Source organism: Brachycentrus maculatus, unplaced genomic scaffold (assembly GCF_059751285.1).
Source record: "Brachycentrus maculatus isolate JH-2025_06_01 unplaced genomic scaffold, ASM5975128v1 h1tg000374l, whole genome shotgun sequence".
Taxonomy (NCBI): Eukaryota; Metazoa; Arthropoda; class Insecta; order Trichoptera; family Brachycentridae; genus Brachycentrus; species Brachycentrus maculatus.
The window spans coordinates 706,705-724,888 of NW_028281123.1; the positions used below are offsets into that span (position 1 = coordinate 706,705).

The 18,184-nt window shown below is 36.4% G+C and overlaps 1 protein-coding gene across 2 annotated transcripts in view; it reads right to left on the reverse strand.

Annotated features, from left to right (window-relative positions):
* The window catches only part of 5PtaseI (inositol polyphosphate-5-phosphatase A), a 41,450-nt gene that overhangs the window by 11,307 nt on the left and 11,959 nt on the right, over positions 1-18,184 (reverse strand). The window contains exons 3-11 of one of the 2 annotated variants that reach the window (XM_088270185.1): positions 17,266-17,433; positions 15,954-16,208; positions 13,267-13,428; positions 12,216-12,340; positions 10,036-10,176; positions 9,293-9,455; positions 8,212-8,324; positions 5,811-5,976; positions 5,211-5,247 (exon numbers count right to left, since the gene is read on the reverse strand). In XM_088270185.1, coding sequence (XP_088126311.1) covers positions 5,211-5,247; positions 5,811-5,976; positions 8,212-8,324; positions 9,293-9,455; positions 10,036-10,176; positions 12,216-12,340; positions 13,267-13,428; positions 15,954-16,208; positions 17,266-17,433 — 1,330 coding nt within the window. Of the gene's footprint in view, positions 1-1,392; positions 5,248-5,810; positions 5,977-8,211; positions 8,325-9,292; positions 9,456-10,035; positions 10,177-12,215; positions 12,341-13,266; positions 13,429-15,953; positions 16,209-17,265; positions 17,434-18,184 lie in introns of those variants that run through there. The other variant, XM_088270184.1, reaches the window with a different exon arrangement.

The following is an 18,184-nucleotide window of genomic DNA, read 5'->3' on the forward strand; positions in this document are numbered from 1 at the left end:
ACCCAGACCTGCTTCTTACGATGGCGGAGGGCATGTGCGAAGGCACATATTACAGAGGACAACCCCACTAAATTTATATGGACCAAATTATCTCCCATATGCCGAGTTGAACAGAAGACCGGAGGACAGAGACTGACCATGCATGAAGCTAACCAATGACACAGATTGTGACACCGCGAAGAAGATATGTGGAATTGGTGCCCCATCACACATTAGTAAATGGTTCAAAACATTTGGGTACAGTAAATCGAGAAATTTTCAACAAAATTGTATTTGTGCTGCTAAAACTTGCGGTAAAATTTAATGAAAAATGCTAAAATTGTATGAAATCTTCTATGCAATATAGAAGTAATTTGGGTTGTAGAAACCATTTGAATTTTTTTTTATCAAACAGCATTTTATGCGCACTTAAAAAATATGTTTTTGACCTTGTTCGTTTTATTAATATTTCGATATTAACACTCTCAAAACTGTCAATACTGTGTATATATTTTGGTATATATTAGCAAAGAAAAAAAACACACCTCTCGGGTAATAAAGGAAAGTGTATAAGCGACACTTTCTTCTTGAATTATTTGAACATTTATATAAAAAAACAACCTGTTTCATCTGACAACTTGTGGGAGTCATTCACCGCTTTTATTCAAGTAAAATTCATTTAAATAACATAAAATTGGGATTTTTACTCACTTAATCTATCCATAATAATAATTTGTTTTCAGGCAATGTTATTTGATTTCAAACAACAAGTCACAAAGATATAAGTCACTAAGGTATAAGACGCTAATAAATTTTTGCATTGTCATAATCATTGGTATTAATTTTCTATGGGTAAGTACACATATTATAATAAATATGTCATTTCTTTCAAAGCTTAGAGTGATAATTTATTATTTGAACAATAAGTAACATTGACAAACCAAGATATGTGAACAAAGATTTGGACACACTCAAAATATTGGAAATCCATATTTTCGAGTTGGCCACTAAAAACGTAGCTTTATTTTCTGGTCTGTATATGAGCCAAATATATATCATACACACATCGAATTCATCAAGAATTTCAAAACGATCTCATATTTAAATTTCCCCACAAAGCTTGTTTAAGAGTTGCCTAGATGTAGTAATTACTCCACGATATGGAAGTTACAATTCTCATCTCAATTCATACTCATGTCATATATTCAATAGGATAACTCAAAAAAATCCTTGATAAACTGGGATTTTTGTATCTTCTTGGTGCATAGGGCATTGTATCCAATTGACACAGTGTTAACTCGATCACTAATTAGGTGAAGGCAGGTGATCAGTCCTACACTTACCATACCAGCGGGTTCGATTCCCGCCAAGTGCGAAATAAATTCAAGAAAATTTCTTTTCAATTGGTCTATGTATTTGTAATGTATTTTTCACATTTACCTTCCCTATCCTTACTATCGTACCTGCAAGCAAACCTCTAATAGAGGCCAATATTTTTAGCTTTTCCACTTTTTTATTTGACCAGCGACCGGGTTTCGTCGTTACCGACATCATCAGACTGGTAAAAATGCAATATCAATATAAAATGCAATATGCATTAAAAATGCAATTCCATCACGAAGTGTCAGTGGATAATATAAATCTACTCTAATAGAGGCTTTGCGGGTTATTTCTTTAAAAAGAGTCCAGGGAAATACTAATTAAATATTATGGAGAAAACTTGGACCACCCGGGGAATCGAACCAAACACCTCTTGCGCGGTAACCGACGCGCTAACCACTACAAATGGGAGTGGACACTGTTCAAAATAGCAGATCGAGTCATTGCAAATCAAAAAATTGGACTACATGACTCACCAGTCTGCAGATTTTGTATGGATGATAACAAAACACCAATCCACATTCCTATAACTGTGACGCACTCGCTCGCAAACAAAGTCACATCCTCGGACCACTACTAGACTCCGAGAAGGTGAAGCTCCTACCACCAAGACAGGTCGTGAACTACATTACTCGTGTAGGTCTTGAGAGTGAGCTATGATACAAAGAGAGGTCACAATAAACCGATTATGGTCACGGTGCCATAAGACGTCATAATAAAAAAATTAAATTTGAAAAAAGTCTCTGTAAAGCTGTGGAAAATTATATTGCCGTGCGAATTCTATGGAATAATATTATGTTAGGTCTAACGTAACGATATGATTATGATTTATGTACATATTAGGAACACGCTGTAAATTCAGATCAACTTAAAGTTACTCTACATAAATGAAACTTCACTCATGGAAGAGAATGCACAAATATTACATGAAAACTGTAACCGTAATAAACGTATACACATAAAATACATTGTCAGTGCATCAATTCAACCTCCTTCCGAAACAAATGCTATTTTTATTCTTAAATTACATATTTGTATGTATTGTTTCCGTTTAGGCAAACCACTTGCTAAAGAATGTCATAGCTGCTTTTCTCAACTTGTAAAACAAACAAAAAACAAAAATGATAGCGGTAAATTAGTTATAAGTTTATATTTCGAGATATATTCGAGAGATAATGTTGCCATCAGTGATGGGCGATCGAATTTAAAGACATTTAGATTCAATCACTTAAAGCTAATCATGCCTGTCAATGCACAAATTCGGTTGCGTATAGGGCATTTCTAGCTCCTTGTATATTTGACGATTTGAGATCAAAAACTTAAGCTGGAAAAAATATAAACAGAAAAAAGGCAACGAATACTATCCCAATTGTATAGTCGAAAAAATAACAGCTACTCATTTGGCATATCTGTAGTTTCCATTTGCATGTTGCGTGTTCAAAGAAGCGCCCATAGTGTAAGTTATTTATTGACTTTAACGGGGGCAAAAATAACTTTATTAATATTAAGAATTTTGGGCCAGGAATATTTCAGAAACAAGTACATTTCCTTCTGGATATCGCTCACTCTTTTCAACGTCATATATAAAAAAAATACTTTTCAGGAGATCATTTTCAAAGTTTAAAAATAAATATCAAGCCACTTATTGAACTTTTTACTGTGCAACAGATCTTTCTAGGTAAAACCTGAATATTTTTTCTCCATTTGAAAATATTTAGTATATTTAAAAAAATAATTAAACAACACCTTTTCTTCAAAATGCAAAAACAATACTTTCTGTCCTGTAGCGGGTAAATATTTAGTAAAAAAATATACCGCTTTTGCTGGGATATAGTTCATTTTCTGGGCATTCCAAAAACACGCACAACTGAAAATTGACAATTTTTTATACATGACGTTGTTAAAAAGAGTGAGCGATATGTGCCATCTACTGGTGATATATTTTATAAAAATATATACCTATTATTAGTCAAGGATGCAACCGTTCAATACTCGAAAGGTTTTGTGAATATTATCTTTATTATCAACCAAAATACAACATTTGTATTGAAAAATCACACTAATATCCTGGAAATATGGATAAGTCTACAAATTTACCTGCCAGGGCTAAAGGAATAATAAATGTACTTAATTGATGCAAATCATCGAAGATTGCACGGGAAAAACAGCAAATGTTGGAGAAAAGGGAGGTCAGAATTGTGCACCGACAAATTTGTCTCTTTGGTAAAAAATTACATTGCGGAATACATCTCCGTAATAAGCTCAATAGTTTGTATAATTAATGTAAAATACAATACACTTTACTCATATCCATAAGCAAATAGAACTAAATATAAAATAAATTGTGGTTCAAGCAATAAAGTCTAATTTAAAAAACCAGCTAACACAACCAAAACAACATTTAAGTAAGTACAATGCTTTCAGATTACATTTCCGTAGTTTCTTAGGCCGATATTATAAGTTTCACATTATTAAGTGTTGTTTTAAAAATAAAAAAAGACTCCTAAGCTACGGATGTAACACTTTTTTGTGACCCAATCTAGATATGTAAAATACAATTTTAAATACATATTGTCATTCTTTGAAGCGAGACAGTCTTATACCAAAGAAAAAACAATGTTTTATTATATTTGTGGTATTGGACAACAAACGATAAATAATCGGCATATAATTAGAAATTTACAAACTGATACGGTACAATAATGCACGTGCAATGCATCGCAAATTATATCAATTAAAAATTTGGTCAAATTTGTAATCCAACAGCAGTGCAGTGTCAAACAATGTAAATTGTTACAAAAAAATAATAAAACTAGATTTGTGCATTCCTACAACATCTAAATGTCAAAATTTATGTTTTAAGTTGTTAAAGGTTAAACTAGCAAACATTTGTGCAGATCTACGACATAAAGTCTAGCAAATTATCCAGCCAAAGCATTTGCACCTACTCGCTTTCGCCTTTATTTTGGATTTCCTAACCCTACTAGCGTCTCTCGGTTCACTACTTAAGGATAAATTCCGCTTCCCGGCCGCAGAGGAGCCGTCTAAAGGAGTAATACTACTTGTCGTCGAAGTCCTGAGGATATTCTCTAACCTAGATTTGAGTTGCCGCGGCGAAACGCTTTTGGTTTTACTGGGAGATAGGGACTGGGATTTCGGTACGATGAAGGAATCGTCTTCGTTTTTCAATCTCGAATTCAAAGATGGATCTAGACTGTCTTTCGCGACGCTATCGTCGATGTTGTCGTTGAAAGAAATCTTTTCCGAATCGGTTCCGTCGTTGGAACAGGCTTCCGGATAGGGGGAATGAGACTCGACGCTTTCTGGAGTGTAAGGATCTCTGGGAGAATATTCGCAATAGAGCAAATGGGGGTCGACATTATTGACTATAATCCCGTCGTAGCTAATGTAATCCGCGTCGATAATATTAATCTGCACGTTTGGAATCGAGCAAATATTTTCATTGGAATCGTTCAAGCTGTCTTTCGAGATGGTATCGCAGTTTCTATCGTCGGACTGATCGAACTCGTCAAAATCGTTAGTTTTACTCGAGGAGTCTTTAGTATCCGAGTTAAAGCTTTCGTAATCGCTATTCTTGGGGTCTTTGGCTCGCAGCCGGGACGCCAGGAGGGGGTCGGTGTCGAGGCGCAGGAGAGAGGCGGGTCTCTCGGCGGAGGAGGACCTGCGGAAGCCGGAGTCTTGGCTCAGGCGCGAGGCGAGGCGGTCGCGGAAGGCGAGGGGCTGGAAGCAGTCCTCGGAGGGACACTCCACGCGGGCGTTGTGGCAGGGCAGGTAGGGGTAGGGGAAGCAGGAGGAGGCGGGGGAGAGGGGGTCGCAGCACGGCACCGTACCTTGGTCACTCTGCAGGAGCACTCGCAAGTACACCGGCTGGAACAAAAACATTGTTATATATTTATGTATTAAATGTTAAATCAAATATCCATTTTTTTAATCTACAAAGTTGTATTTTATTGTTAAAAAAAACACATCAAAATCAATTTTGTGACAAATGTTCACATTCGTTTAAAAATGCCATAGTAAATAAAACAATTGTCACAAAATAGATTATGTATTTTTTTAACAATAAAATACAACTTAGTACTCATGGACTGAAAAAAATCAGTGTTTGATTGAACATTTAATACATTAATTGAAATGGAGTTCTACAAATTAAACGCCAAATCTATAAATAAATAAATCATTATATACTTCAAATAATCATCTACATCAGTGGTTGGTAACGTTTCGTGAGAGAGGTTGAAAATTTCAATTTTGAATGTTTTGTAGGTAAGTGGATTGAAAGAACCCAAACGAGAGAAGTCTGGAGAGAATTAAAAGAGGCCCACATCCAGCAATGGAGAGATGACTGACAAAGAGGAAGAAATGTGATATTTTGGTATGGAGTATGTGAATCTGAAATATAATAGTATGGCATAATCTCCCTTAGTTACCTTATGGTCTCCCATGCACGTGGTTTCACCAAGCAGTCCGTAGTGAGGTCTGCGCACGCGCTGCAGCGTGCCACTCCCCTCCAGCCCCGCCTCCAGCTTGGGCGAGCCCTCCGATTGGTTGCGCACCAGCCGCCGTCGTGTCGGTGAGCCCCCTCCGTCACAGCCCCTGAATGTAACCGACGTTAGACCTTCTTTCGGTTGCAGATTCATTTGACTCGCACATCGTCCTTCCAAAATCAAATGCCGACTTGGATCACAAGTTGCGCTCACACTTATCGCACACTCCTTTCAAGAACGTCATAAATCAAAAAACTTGATTTTTCAGGAGAACGTTTTTAAAGTTTAAAAATATAATACAATGTATTAACAGATCTTTATAGGTAAAACCTGAAGGTTTTTTCTCTATTTGAAAAGTATTTAGTATATGTATTTAAAAAAATAATTAAACAATGCATTTTCTTAAAAATGCAAAAACAACACTTTCTGCCCTGTAGGCGGGTTAGTATGAAGTTAAAAATATGACTCTTTTGCTGTGATATAGTACATTTTCTGGGCATTCCGAAAACATGCACAACTGAAAATTGACAATTTTTGATTTATGACGTTCTTGAAAGGAGTGAGCGTTATCTGCTTTGAGGACATAGATAGTCTACCGCAAGATTGATTCACTCAGGTTTTCTTTGAGAAATATCCTAAATACTAAAATTATACTTGCACGAGTAATTTTACCCACCACTTTCCCGAGTAGTTGGTAGTCAAGCGTTTAGTTGCCAATATTTCGGCTTAGCAGAGAATCCATAAATTACATTTTCAACATTATATATCAAAAATTATCTTTTACTAAAATATGTAAAATAATCAGTCGTACAAACATAACAAAAATTATTCCAGTACAAATCAAATCTAGTGATTCAAGAATAATGTTTCAAAATTGGTTCATATAAATGGAACTTGATATTATATAATCAAGAATTTGATAGTGTGTTTGCCAATAATGGGTAGAATTGGTGAATGTTACATGTGTGTAAAGTGATCACTTGACCCAGCCTACGACGGTCGTCAGCCTCGTAAATGCCCAGACTTCCATATTCTTCTTCATCTTTGATGAGATGTCAAAAATAATATGATATTTATTGCATAATTTTTTTTAGTTCAGCGGTTAGAATTTTTCTTAGCGTACAAAATATAGGAATAGGCTACAAAAAACAAAAAAGTATCATTTTCTGACATCTTAAAATGTGGTTATGATAAATTCGAACTAATATTGTGATTAGTTTGCTAACACGAAATACCATAGAAGACATTGTTAAGATAGTGAGAAACTTCGATATATGATACAAACTACGCACGATGGAATGTTTTTTTGGTAGTTTTATGCACACTTATAGAAAAATGTGTGATATGCTCCGCGGGCCGCAAGAAGACACTCCGCGGGCTGCGGGTTGGCCACCCTTGTGTTAAATCATTGTTTTAGCGTGATTAAAAATGGTATCATTTCATTTTTCCATGCATTTGAAAAAAAGTATAACAACTGAGTATCACTGCATTTATTTATGCTTGGTTTCTTTTGTATTCATATTTATAATTAATAATACATTATGATCCAAAAAAAGGTGGAGTTATTTGTGTATGGTAGAAAACAATATGTTAGATCTTCCTAAATATTTCCAGTAATAAAAGAGTAAGCGTTCAATCACTTAACAGTTGAATTTTAGCAAGAAACTTGTCACTGCAGGAAATCGTCAAGAACAACTGAAAGCAAGAATGCCCGAACACTGCTCAGGTTAGTTATTAAAAACAAATATATTAATATATTTGGCTCCGACCAATCACTACAGACAAGTCACAATACGATTTGCCCGAGCGGCGCTTAGACTAGTCAATGCATTTACCCTTACCACTCTGTAGGCTAGACATTCTGGCCCGTATGATTCTAGTAGGCAGCTCCGTGGGCCACAATGTCTGGCCCGGCGCAGGTATAACTTTAATCACTAATTTCTCTATCACCCAAGTATATTCTACCAAAAAATATTTCAGATAAAAACAGTTAATCTTAATTAACATGGTCATACGAATTGCCAGAGTGTCCAAAAATTAGGGAACCAAATTTTTATTTTAATGGTACAAAAACGTCGCATTTTTTTTATCAGAGTAGCTGATCGGTTATGAGAACAAATGGTCAGAGTGGTAAGGGTTAAAAACTCCTTGCCCGAGTCACGCAAGGGCTAAACCAGGAACTGGTTAAAAAGGCGATTTCACAGTAGTCCAAAACGAGCCGGCAGTCGATGCATTTCTAATTGGTCTTTCCACCATCAACTATGGGAACCGTCACATTCGTTAGTGGCTTTGCAGATATCACAAATAACTATTGATTCCAAAGTAGCTAGTGCAAAGGATGTACCTGGAATTTAGCTGGTGCATAATATTGGTAGGGTCAGCTATACTCTTTCTACTGAGTGCTATGCCGGGAACTGCGAGGCCGTCAAACTCTGAACTGGCTTTCTTTGAAGGACTCTAGAATGATAAATGGTTTATTTAACAAATTTTTCAGAGAATAAAGCAATGACTAGAATGCTAAAGAGACATCGCCTAATTTTTCATATTTTTTTAACACACTTGGGACGGGAAAGGTATTTCTACCTATTCGGTCGTTTGATGTTTAAGAACGGGAAGAGTATTTTTACCTTCTGCGCCGGCCTCATTTCAAAGGCAAAAAAGAAGGAATTATCCAAAGTTTTTATATGAATATTATATAGCAATCTTTTTTTTAAGATCTTAACTTTATGTATATAAATAACAAAACCCATCCCCAGCGTCCGCAGGCGTAAAAATACCCGTCTGAAGTATGTTAATTGTTCAAGGACATCGCTAAAATGAATAAATATTTTGTTACCAAATTGCAAACTGAAAAATAACACCCTTGGAAATGGTTTCTTATGTTTTTGGCTTGGATATTAAGGCTTAGATCTAAAGCTGGTCTCACGCGTTCAAATCAGAATGCGTTCAGCCACGCTCAGGGCTGGTCGTGTGCTCACGCTCAATTTAAATAAAAAATGTATATTGTATATTCTTTGTTTTTTAGAATATACATGGTATTTTTTTTTTAATAATAGGCTAAAACTAAAACAAACTAACTAACCATCACGCCGGTTCTCCGCAGGGGTAGGCAGAGAGAGTAGAACGCCACACCACTCTGTCTTTGCAAACATTCTTTGCCTCTTACTCGTGTATGAGGAGATGCATGAACATGGAAGAAGCGAAGAATGTTTAATAATAGCCTTTCAATAACCTTTTCTTTTCAAAGCCATGTAGTTATTCCGAAGAAAAACTAATTTTTACAATGCAAAAATGATGTCTTAAGAAAAAATCAATTACGTAAAATGTTACCAGGATTTAGAGAAAATAAAGTTGCGACCAAAACGGCCTTAATTAATTATTTTCTAATTGAATAGGAAAAAGGAATAGTTTAGTTAGTAACTCACAGCACTGAGGAGTGGATTGGGCGCCCCCTTGCCGGGGGAGGCCGACCTGGCGGGGCTGTTCTCCGAGGAGCTGGTGTGCGCCGAGGAGCGCTGGCTGCAGCGCGAGGGGCTGCCCGCCCCGCCGCCCCCTCCGCCCCCCTCCGACCAGTCCGCCACCGACTTCCTGCGCACGGGACAACACTATACACTGTAGCAAGTTCTGCAAACACCCAAACTGTTACCGGATCAAACCTCACAGAGTGTCGGAAACTGCTAATAACATTCAGTTCCGACTGTTACACACTACACTTTAACTTTTCCTTTACGGTGCTAAAAACTTCTACACGCAACAGTGATATGTATTTTGTACACCATATGAAAATGTAATTTAAAAATGTGAATATTCCTAAATTTAAATTTTGCCTTTTATATAGTCAACCATAGTGGATGTTGAAATGTATAAATTTTGTAATGTTAGCTTTGGTAAGTGTCTGAAAACGAGAAAAAAATACATCGCAAGTAGCCGCCATAGCTGGTGTAGCGCCACAACCACCCCGAAGAATGACCACACACTGAAAAACGTTTGTGTATCGGTGATTCCATCCCCGATTTTTCCACAAATTATTTATTGCCATCGCTGCAAATGAATAACTCTATATTAAAATACTTTTATATAATATGTAATTGTATAAATAAAATTAGTAAAAAAATAAGCGAAAATTGAGGGAATGGTTGTCAAACAAGAAATGAACGGCAGAAGGAACCTGGAAATTTTGTCAGCGTGCTCGCTGATAGACTTTCTGGAGTCGGAGATGTCCCGGTGGCGGGAGGCGGGGTGCTCGGGCGGGTGGATGATGAGGCGCGCCGACTGCGATAGCAGTACGCGGTCACACCACGACGGGCATCTGCGAACAACACTAGCTGTTAACATACATTTCTTTAAACTTAACTACCTATTAATAATAATAAAATTTTAGGCATGTGGTGGTTCGACTTTGTGAGGAATGAAGAGATAAAACGCAGCAAATCTTGGTCACAACTGTCATCAAGAAAAAACCAAATGCCGCCTATACAATACCTGCATTGCTCCTATTCTCTTGTATGGCTGTGAAACATGGCACCTTACAAAGGCACAGAGCAGCCGTCTACTAAGCTTTCAGAATAGGTGTCTGCAAAGAATTTAAGGCGTGCTGTGGTTTGACTTGATGAGGAATGAAGAGATAAAGCGTAGGACGCAGCAAATATTGGTCACAACTGTCGTCAAGAAAAGGTGACTCAGTTGGCTTGGCCATGTACTCCACATTTCTCCCGAGAGCAGCCATCAAGCTTGCCTCTTTTACAAGGCATCAGGTTCACGCCGCCCAGGACGATCGCTACTGACAATTCGTCGGCAGTTCTCGTCTGAACTTCGGGATGAGGACCTGACTTGGGAGGATGCAAGGAAGCTAGCTGCTGACAAAAAAGCCTGGAGACAGTTTGTAGACTCCATATACTTCACATAGGGAGCAGACATAGTTGTGTAGTGTTTATAATTGATAAACTAATGACTTTATCATTAACTAACCATCACTCCGCTTTCCGCAGGGGTAGGCATAGAGAATATAATGCCACACCATTCTGTTTTTAAAACAATCTTCACCTCTTTTACATTCATGCATTTCCTCATACATACCCGCCGATTATTCTGACTTTATAAATTATTATTTTACTAATTTACATTTTTCTAATATGTAGTGCGATGTACATACCCAACATGTATATCTAACATTTCCTCTGGTGCGGAATTTTGTATGCCCAATAATAGAGTCAAATGGCTTGAAAGTATCATTGCGTAATTGAAAGTATACCCTTACAGCGGAGGCGTGCATTCTATTTAGGCAGAAAAGCAGTACCTACCCTGGATTGATCGATTTATCGGATATTGATTCCATATAGGAACACTACCAGTGCCTTCTAGGCCTTATCCTTACCCAACCCTACTGCCAATCCTGATTAAAAACTCTGTGCACGCCACTGCCTTACAGTCTGACACAATATTTTATGTCAGTGTGTAATGATTTAAAAAACAAAAAATAAATATTTCATGTGTGAATGTATTCTAAAGTCGGCTTTAGTCGACGCCTCATTATTATACTCTCTTGTCTCAAAGCGAGTATAAACATGAGTCTCACGTGAATGCTACACGCAAAGAGAGCAGTACATACTAATATCTAAAAAAATAAATTTCATAGTTTTAGCATTTTTTTAAAATTGCTCTTTTGTCAGCATCTTATGATTATTCGCGATATTATTTAACATCATTTTGAGTGTGTCCAAATACTTGTTCACAAAATCTGGATTATCTCCAATTACAGGAGTTATTTTCATATTATTTTTTGACATCTCATCAAAGATGAAGAAGAATATGGAAGTCTGGGCATTTACGGGGCTGACGACCGTCATCGGCTGGTTGTTACACGTGTGTAAAGTGATCACTTAAACCAGCCGATGACGGTCGTCAGCCCCGTAAATGCCCAGACTTCCATATTGTTCTTCATCTTTGATGAGATGTCAAAAAATAATATTATTTAACATGTTATGAACATGGGATACAACGCAAGACGGAATTCATTCACCGGCCGACTGCCATAGAGGTAACATGTCTTTGATTTTTTTAAAGAATGTATATTGGATATTTTTTGTTTTTTTAGAATATACACAAAAAATATATATATATATATATTTTTTAACTCCTTACCTTTCAACAACTCTTTTCTTTTCGAAGCCATATAATTCTTTTGAAGAAAAACTTATTATTTCAATTCAAAAATGTTGTTTTAAGAAAAAATTAATTCCGTAAAATGTTATCTGGATTTAGAGAAAATTAAGTTGTGACTAACAAATACTGGGCCTTAATAGACTTTTATTGCACTAGTATTATACTAATGTGGAAATATATTCGTACCTGGTCTTCATATAGTGAGTCGGCAGCTCTACATTCTCTTCAAATGGATACGAAGGCGGGAACTTGATGGGAAACTCAAACAAGTATTTCTTAAGTGACTCTAACTCCTGATCGTACTTTATAACCTGAAACAAGAAAGCCATTTGTACACTATGGCAACCACACAACATCTCCAGTACTACTCCACAAAATACACCGAGATCGGTGTGAAATATAAGTATTCCAGCTTGTATTTTCATAGATTATTCCTAAGACACTAGTTTAAAGGCCAGCAAAGTTTTTCGCTTAACACACTAAGGACGGGAAAGGTATTTTTATCCGTTTGGTCGATTGATGCTTAAGGACGGAAAGGGAATTTTTACCTTCCACGCCGGCCTCATTTCAAAGGCAGAAAATAATGAATTAATTAATGTTTTTATATGAATATTATGTACCAATCTCTTTGTTAAGGTCTTGTATACTATAGGTACACAATTATGGAATCCTGTCGCCAGCAAATAAAACACCCTTCATTAGTGTGTTAACATGTTTTAAGTACCAAAAATAAATTTATAATGTCGTTAAAGGTGTTTAAGTGATCACTTTACACACATGTAACATCCACCAATTATTTTATAAATTTAAGTTTTACTTAGTAAATACCACTATTCACTAAGTAAAACATAAATTAAAAATGGATAGATTTTACCACAAAGTGACTGCCGAATCAATTAACAAAATTCACAAATTCTATCCATGATCGACAACCACACTACTCAAATTCTTGGAACTTCTATACATATTGTTCAAATTCGAAACATATTGCTTGATTTCACTAGAGACATCTATGGTGGGATAAAAGAAGCTTTTTATCGAGCAGAAACTCTATTATTTGTATGTGAGCCTATGACGATTGTAAGGTCGTAAATGTCCAGACTTTTATATTCTTCTTCATCTGTTCATCATATGTTGAGATTTCAAAAAATAATGTAAAATCGAAATTGACTTCTAAGCGACTAGGATGGACAGTTCTGCATTCTGATGACAAGTCGCATTCTGTAAATTTTCTTACCCAAGGTTCACGGAAGACTTTTTGGTGTTTGACATGACAAAATTCCTTTTTGCCGACCGACATTATGAGGTGGTCATCCGTTGGATTCCGGAACTGCAGCCAGGTGTGCTCCGTGGATTTGCCGTTGTATATTCTCTGAGTCTTCAGGTCTTCCGTCAGTTTCTGAAAGTGTCAACACTGTCAGCAATGTTACCCGAGCACGGGTGCCAACTATTAGAGGTGTAACTAATGTCGCCAGGTGGGGAATTCAATTCCATTCAATTCAATTAATTTATTTCAATTAATATATACATTACAAACTATCAAAAATTTAAATTGTAAACATTAAAATAAAATATATGCAAGAACTATTGCTAAAAGTGTAGAAGAATCCCGCTTCGGAAAACTCCTTCAGACACATGGAATAGATCAATATCCAATGAGATATTGTTCAACATAGCGGTGTTCCTACAGGCATAACCATCGGCAGGTTGGTCCTGTGTATAGGAATGTGAAACGTTCTATATCGACGCTGTCTTAGGTAACTATCGGGAACATACAGACCAATGTTTCAGGATTATCGATTATACCGCGCAACAATCGATAAAAATGCGTGATCAAATACACATTCCTAAGGTAACGAAGGAGACAACGGTATGTGTATGTGAGGAGAACGGAACCATCCAGACTCTCCCACATTGCACTTTACGGCATACCCCAAGGTAGACGAATGGCGGGCAGACCCCCAAAGAGATGGATTGACAGCTGGGAATCGACATCGCAGGAGGCTAATCCCTCTTAAAAACAGGCCACAAGCCCTACACCAAGAAGAAGAAGAACTAATAGACAACTGTTACTTTTTTCGGTTTATATTTCTTTCTGGCATAAGTTTTTAATAGTATAAGTCAAGAGAATTTGAAAATAAATATCTGTTGTTTTATTTGTACTTATTTTTTTATTTAAAATGAATAAAAATTTTATTTTATTTGTTTTTTATTAAGTTCATTCTGGACTCATGGCCTTTTTTTAAAAATATTTATTAGTTGCCTTTTTCTCCTTGCTTATTATGTACAAGAATTAATAGCATTTTGGTTTATATGTCATAAAATGATAGTGGAGGTGTTGTTTATAATAAATTAATAGGGTTGATTCCTTAAAACCATACAATACATACAATAATACAATAGACACAATAGATTAAATATTCGCTCACTCCTTTCAAGAACGCGATAAATCAAAAATTGTCAATTTTCAGTTGTGCAAGTTTTCGGAATGCCCAGAAAATGTACTATATCCCAGCAAAAGAGGCATATTTTTAACTTAATATTTACCCGCTACAGGGCAGTAAATGATGTTTTTGCATTTTGAAGAAAAGGTATTGTTTAATTATTTTTTTTAATTTACTAAATATTTTTCAAATGGAGAAAAAACCTTCAGGTTTTACCTAAAAAGATCTGTTGCACAGTAAAAAGTTCAATAAGAGGCTTGATATTTATTTTTAATACATTGTATTATATTTTTAAACTTTAAAAACGTTCTCCTGAAAAATCAAGTTTTTTGATTTATGATGTTCTTGAAAGGTGAGTGCGATTTGTCATATGGCGCATTTATTTGTCTCATTTATCTTGTCATATTTTCTAAAGAAGACACCATCAAACCTGATGGATCTTTATGTACTATTTATTGCCTCATTGATTTTTGTCAACTGCATACTTTCTTTTGCCCATTCTGTTAATCCTATTGCCTCATCAATTTTCGTCAACTGCATATCGTAGTCATACAGGAGAAAGTGACCAAGTGCACTTTTTACAATAATGTGACCATTGAATGTTTGATATATTTCTAGCTTAAAATTGCCCTGAAAAAAATCCCAAAAGATTTTAAAGTAGGAAGTATAGTATATTGACTTGTTAACCGATTAACTGCCAAGAGCGTCTTAAGACGCATAATTTTCTGTGATCGGAGCGCCGCTCATCCAAAAATTACGTCTTAAGATGCGCCGTTTTAAATGGGCTTTTACTAAAGAAAATCAATTATTTAAAATGTACAAATATATTGAACGCATAGTGACATCTATTGAGAATATCTTTGCATACTTAGAATTGAAAGAGAGCTTTGTCATCGGAACAACTAATGGCGCTCAGGGTTGTACAATAATCCCCGAGTTGCCGTCACTGCCGAATCTGATGACAGTGATTTTAGTGTCGATTCTGCTGATTTTTAATTTGAATTTTTTTTAAATCAAAGTGTGTGTGTGTGTATATACTTTTAATATTAAACTAACATAAACAATTACTTTTGACGTATAATTTAGTTTTCATATTTTCTATGACAAATTTTGTGACAACCCTGCACTATGAACAATTAATTTTACGATTATGGATAAATGAATGAAAGACTGGCGCGCTCTTCAGTTATTTGGCAAGTTTTATAAATAAACGTTAATACACTTTCTATTACGATATGTTTAGAAGGTTTTATTTTTGTCGTAAAATTCGCGGCGTGCTGGGTACCGCCATACATGTACCTGCCGGCAGTTAACCGGTTAAAAATGACTAACTGTATTGATGTTTATTTTCTTGCCAAGCAAAAGTGACTTAAATGGCTCTCCAGAACAGTTTGGTTAGTTGGTCACTTTCTCCTGTGCGACTACGATATCTTCTCTCGCACATCCCGTTTCCGATTTGAATTAGACTCGCGGGCGTTACCTTGACAACCTGCCCCGTGTCCAGACGGAAGTTGAAGTCCCCGAACATGAAGAAGGGCGGGGAGGGGGCGGCGTGCAGGCGCTGCAGGGTGTGGCGCAGGGCGCGGTGGCGCGAGCGCGCGTACACCGAGGGCGCGGCGCCCTGCATGGCCTCCATGTTGGACGCGTCGTGGAACAGGTGCACGTTCACCAGCTCCACAGCCGTGCCGCGGATCATCCAGCGGGTGCGCATGAACCCCTTCCGCGACCACTTGCACTGGAATGACGCGAGAACGCATACCATCATTACCAGCCCTTACACATACCATATCATAATAAAACCCTTACCGCACCCCAATGGTGCATAGGGCACTGCTTCATATAAACGCAGTATTATCTCGATCGATTACACATGAAGGAAAGGTGATCAGCCCTCCACTTCAGGTACCAGTCCAGTGTAATATTGAATAAATATTAGAGTGAAAAAATCACTTATATTTATTAAACCCCCCTGGGAATCGAACCCGGGACCTCCAGAACGGTAGCCGAGTATGCTGACCATTACACTACGGAGGCGGACATATATCTTCCTCATACCTTGTGTTAAAAACCTTGATATTAAAACTGCATGTCTAGTACATTTGTGATCAAGTAGCCCTCTGCGGCAACTACTAGAGCAGTGATCGCCACACGGTAGCTTGCCGAGGATTTTTTGGTGGCTTACATAGGATGTTAAATTTGCCTTGTAAATTTCTAATCTCATCTATTTTCATATTATTTTTTGACATCTCATCAAAGATGAAGAAGAATATGGAAGTCTGAACAAGTATTTGGACACACTCATTATTATTTTGTTTATAAATAAATATGTATTTAAAGCACACATTTTATGTTTTATTGTTAAACTGATGTTCTAATTTATTCAGTCGTAGTGAAATGGTCAGCAAGCTCGGCTACCGTACTTGAGGTCCCGGTTTCAATTCCCAGAAGGGGAGGGGGTCAAATAAATAAATATTAGAGTGAAAAAATCACTTGTATTTATTTGACTCCCCCCCTGAGAATCCAACCCGGGACCTCCAATACGGTAGCCGAGTGTTCGGACCATTACAGTACAGAGGCGGAATTTGAGCAATAAATTTATATATCAGTTGCCAAATAAATATAACTTAGATTATCAAGTGTTTTTTTTTTGTAAACAAAATCAAACCTAGAAAAATTAAACTCATTTGATAAATTACAGAAAACGCATGACCAAAAAAGGGATATAAAATAGCAAACGGAAACATTAAACGACAAATAATTTCCAGATTTAAAATTGCGTAACTAAACCTTACCTCTGGAAAAAAGTGTTGGGGAAATTTGGCTTTTTCTTTTGTGGCAACCTTTTCGATATTTCCGGCGTGGATTTCCTTCCCGTCGGCCATCAGCCAGCACTGGTTTGTAAAGTCCCAGATCTTGACATCCGTGAGGGAGGAATGGATAAAGTAAATGTTGCCAAGTGCCTGAAAATACAAGTATTTATTTAAAAAAAAAAATAATAATAGTCAACATTTCAAACGTAATAATGGTGAGATACATTGACCACTTGGAGAATTGACGTTTGGATCATTTGACGATAAATTATTGCTTTCCACCATTTATGAACATCTTCAGACTACACCAATGAAAAGTGTAGTATTATTTTGTTTTCATCAATTGATTTGACAGTCACTTTGCGGTAACATCTATCCATTTTTAATTTAAGTTTTATTTAGTTAATACCACTATTTCTTAAAATTTATTGTGACACGTGTTTCGATGCATTCCACATCATTTTCAAACACGGTATGTGAAGCTTAGTCTAAACCTTAGAGTTGTGTCTTTGGCACGTTGTCCTCTTCATCCTACAATGTCCCGAGAACACAACTCTAAAATTTAGACTTAGCTTCACATACCGTGTTTGAAAATGATGCGGAATGCATCGAAACACATGTCGCTCACTCCTTTCAAGAACGTCATAAATCGAAAAACTTGATTTTTCAGGAGAACGTTTTTAAAGTTTAAAAATTTAATACAATGTATTAAAAATAAATATAAAGCCACTTATTGAACTTTTTACTGTGTAACAGATCTTTTTAGGTAAAATCTGACGGTTTTTTCTCCATTTGAAAAATATTTGGTGTATTTAAAAAAAATTTTTACACACTACCTTTTCTTCAAAATACAAAAACAACACTTTCTGCCCTGTAGTGGGTAAATATTAAGATATAAATA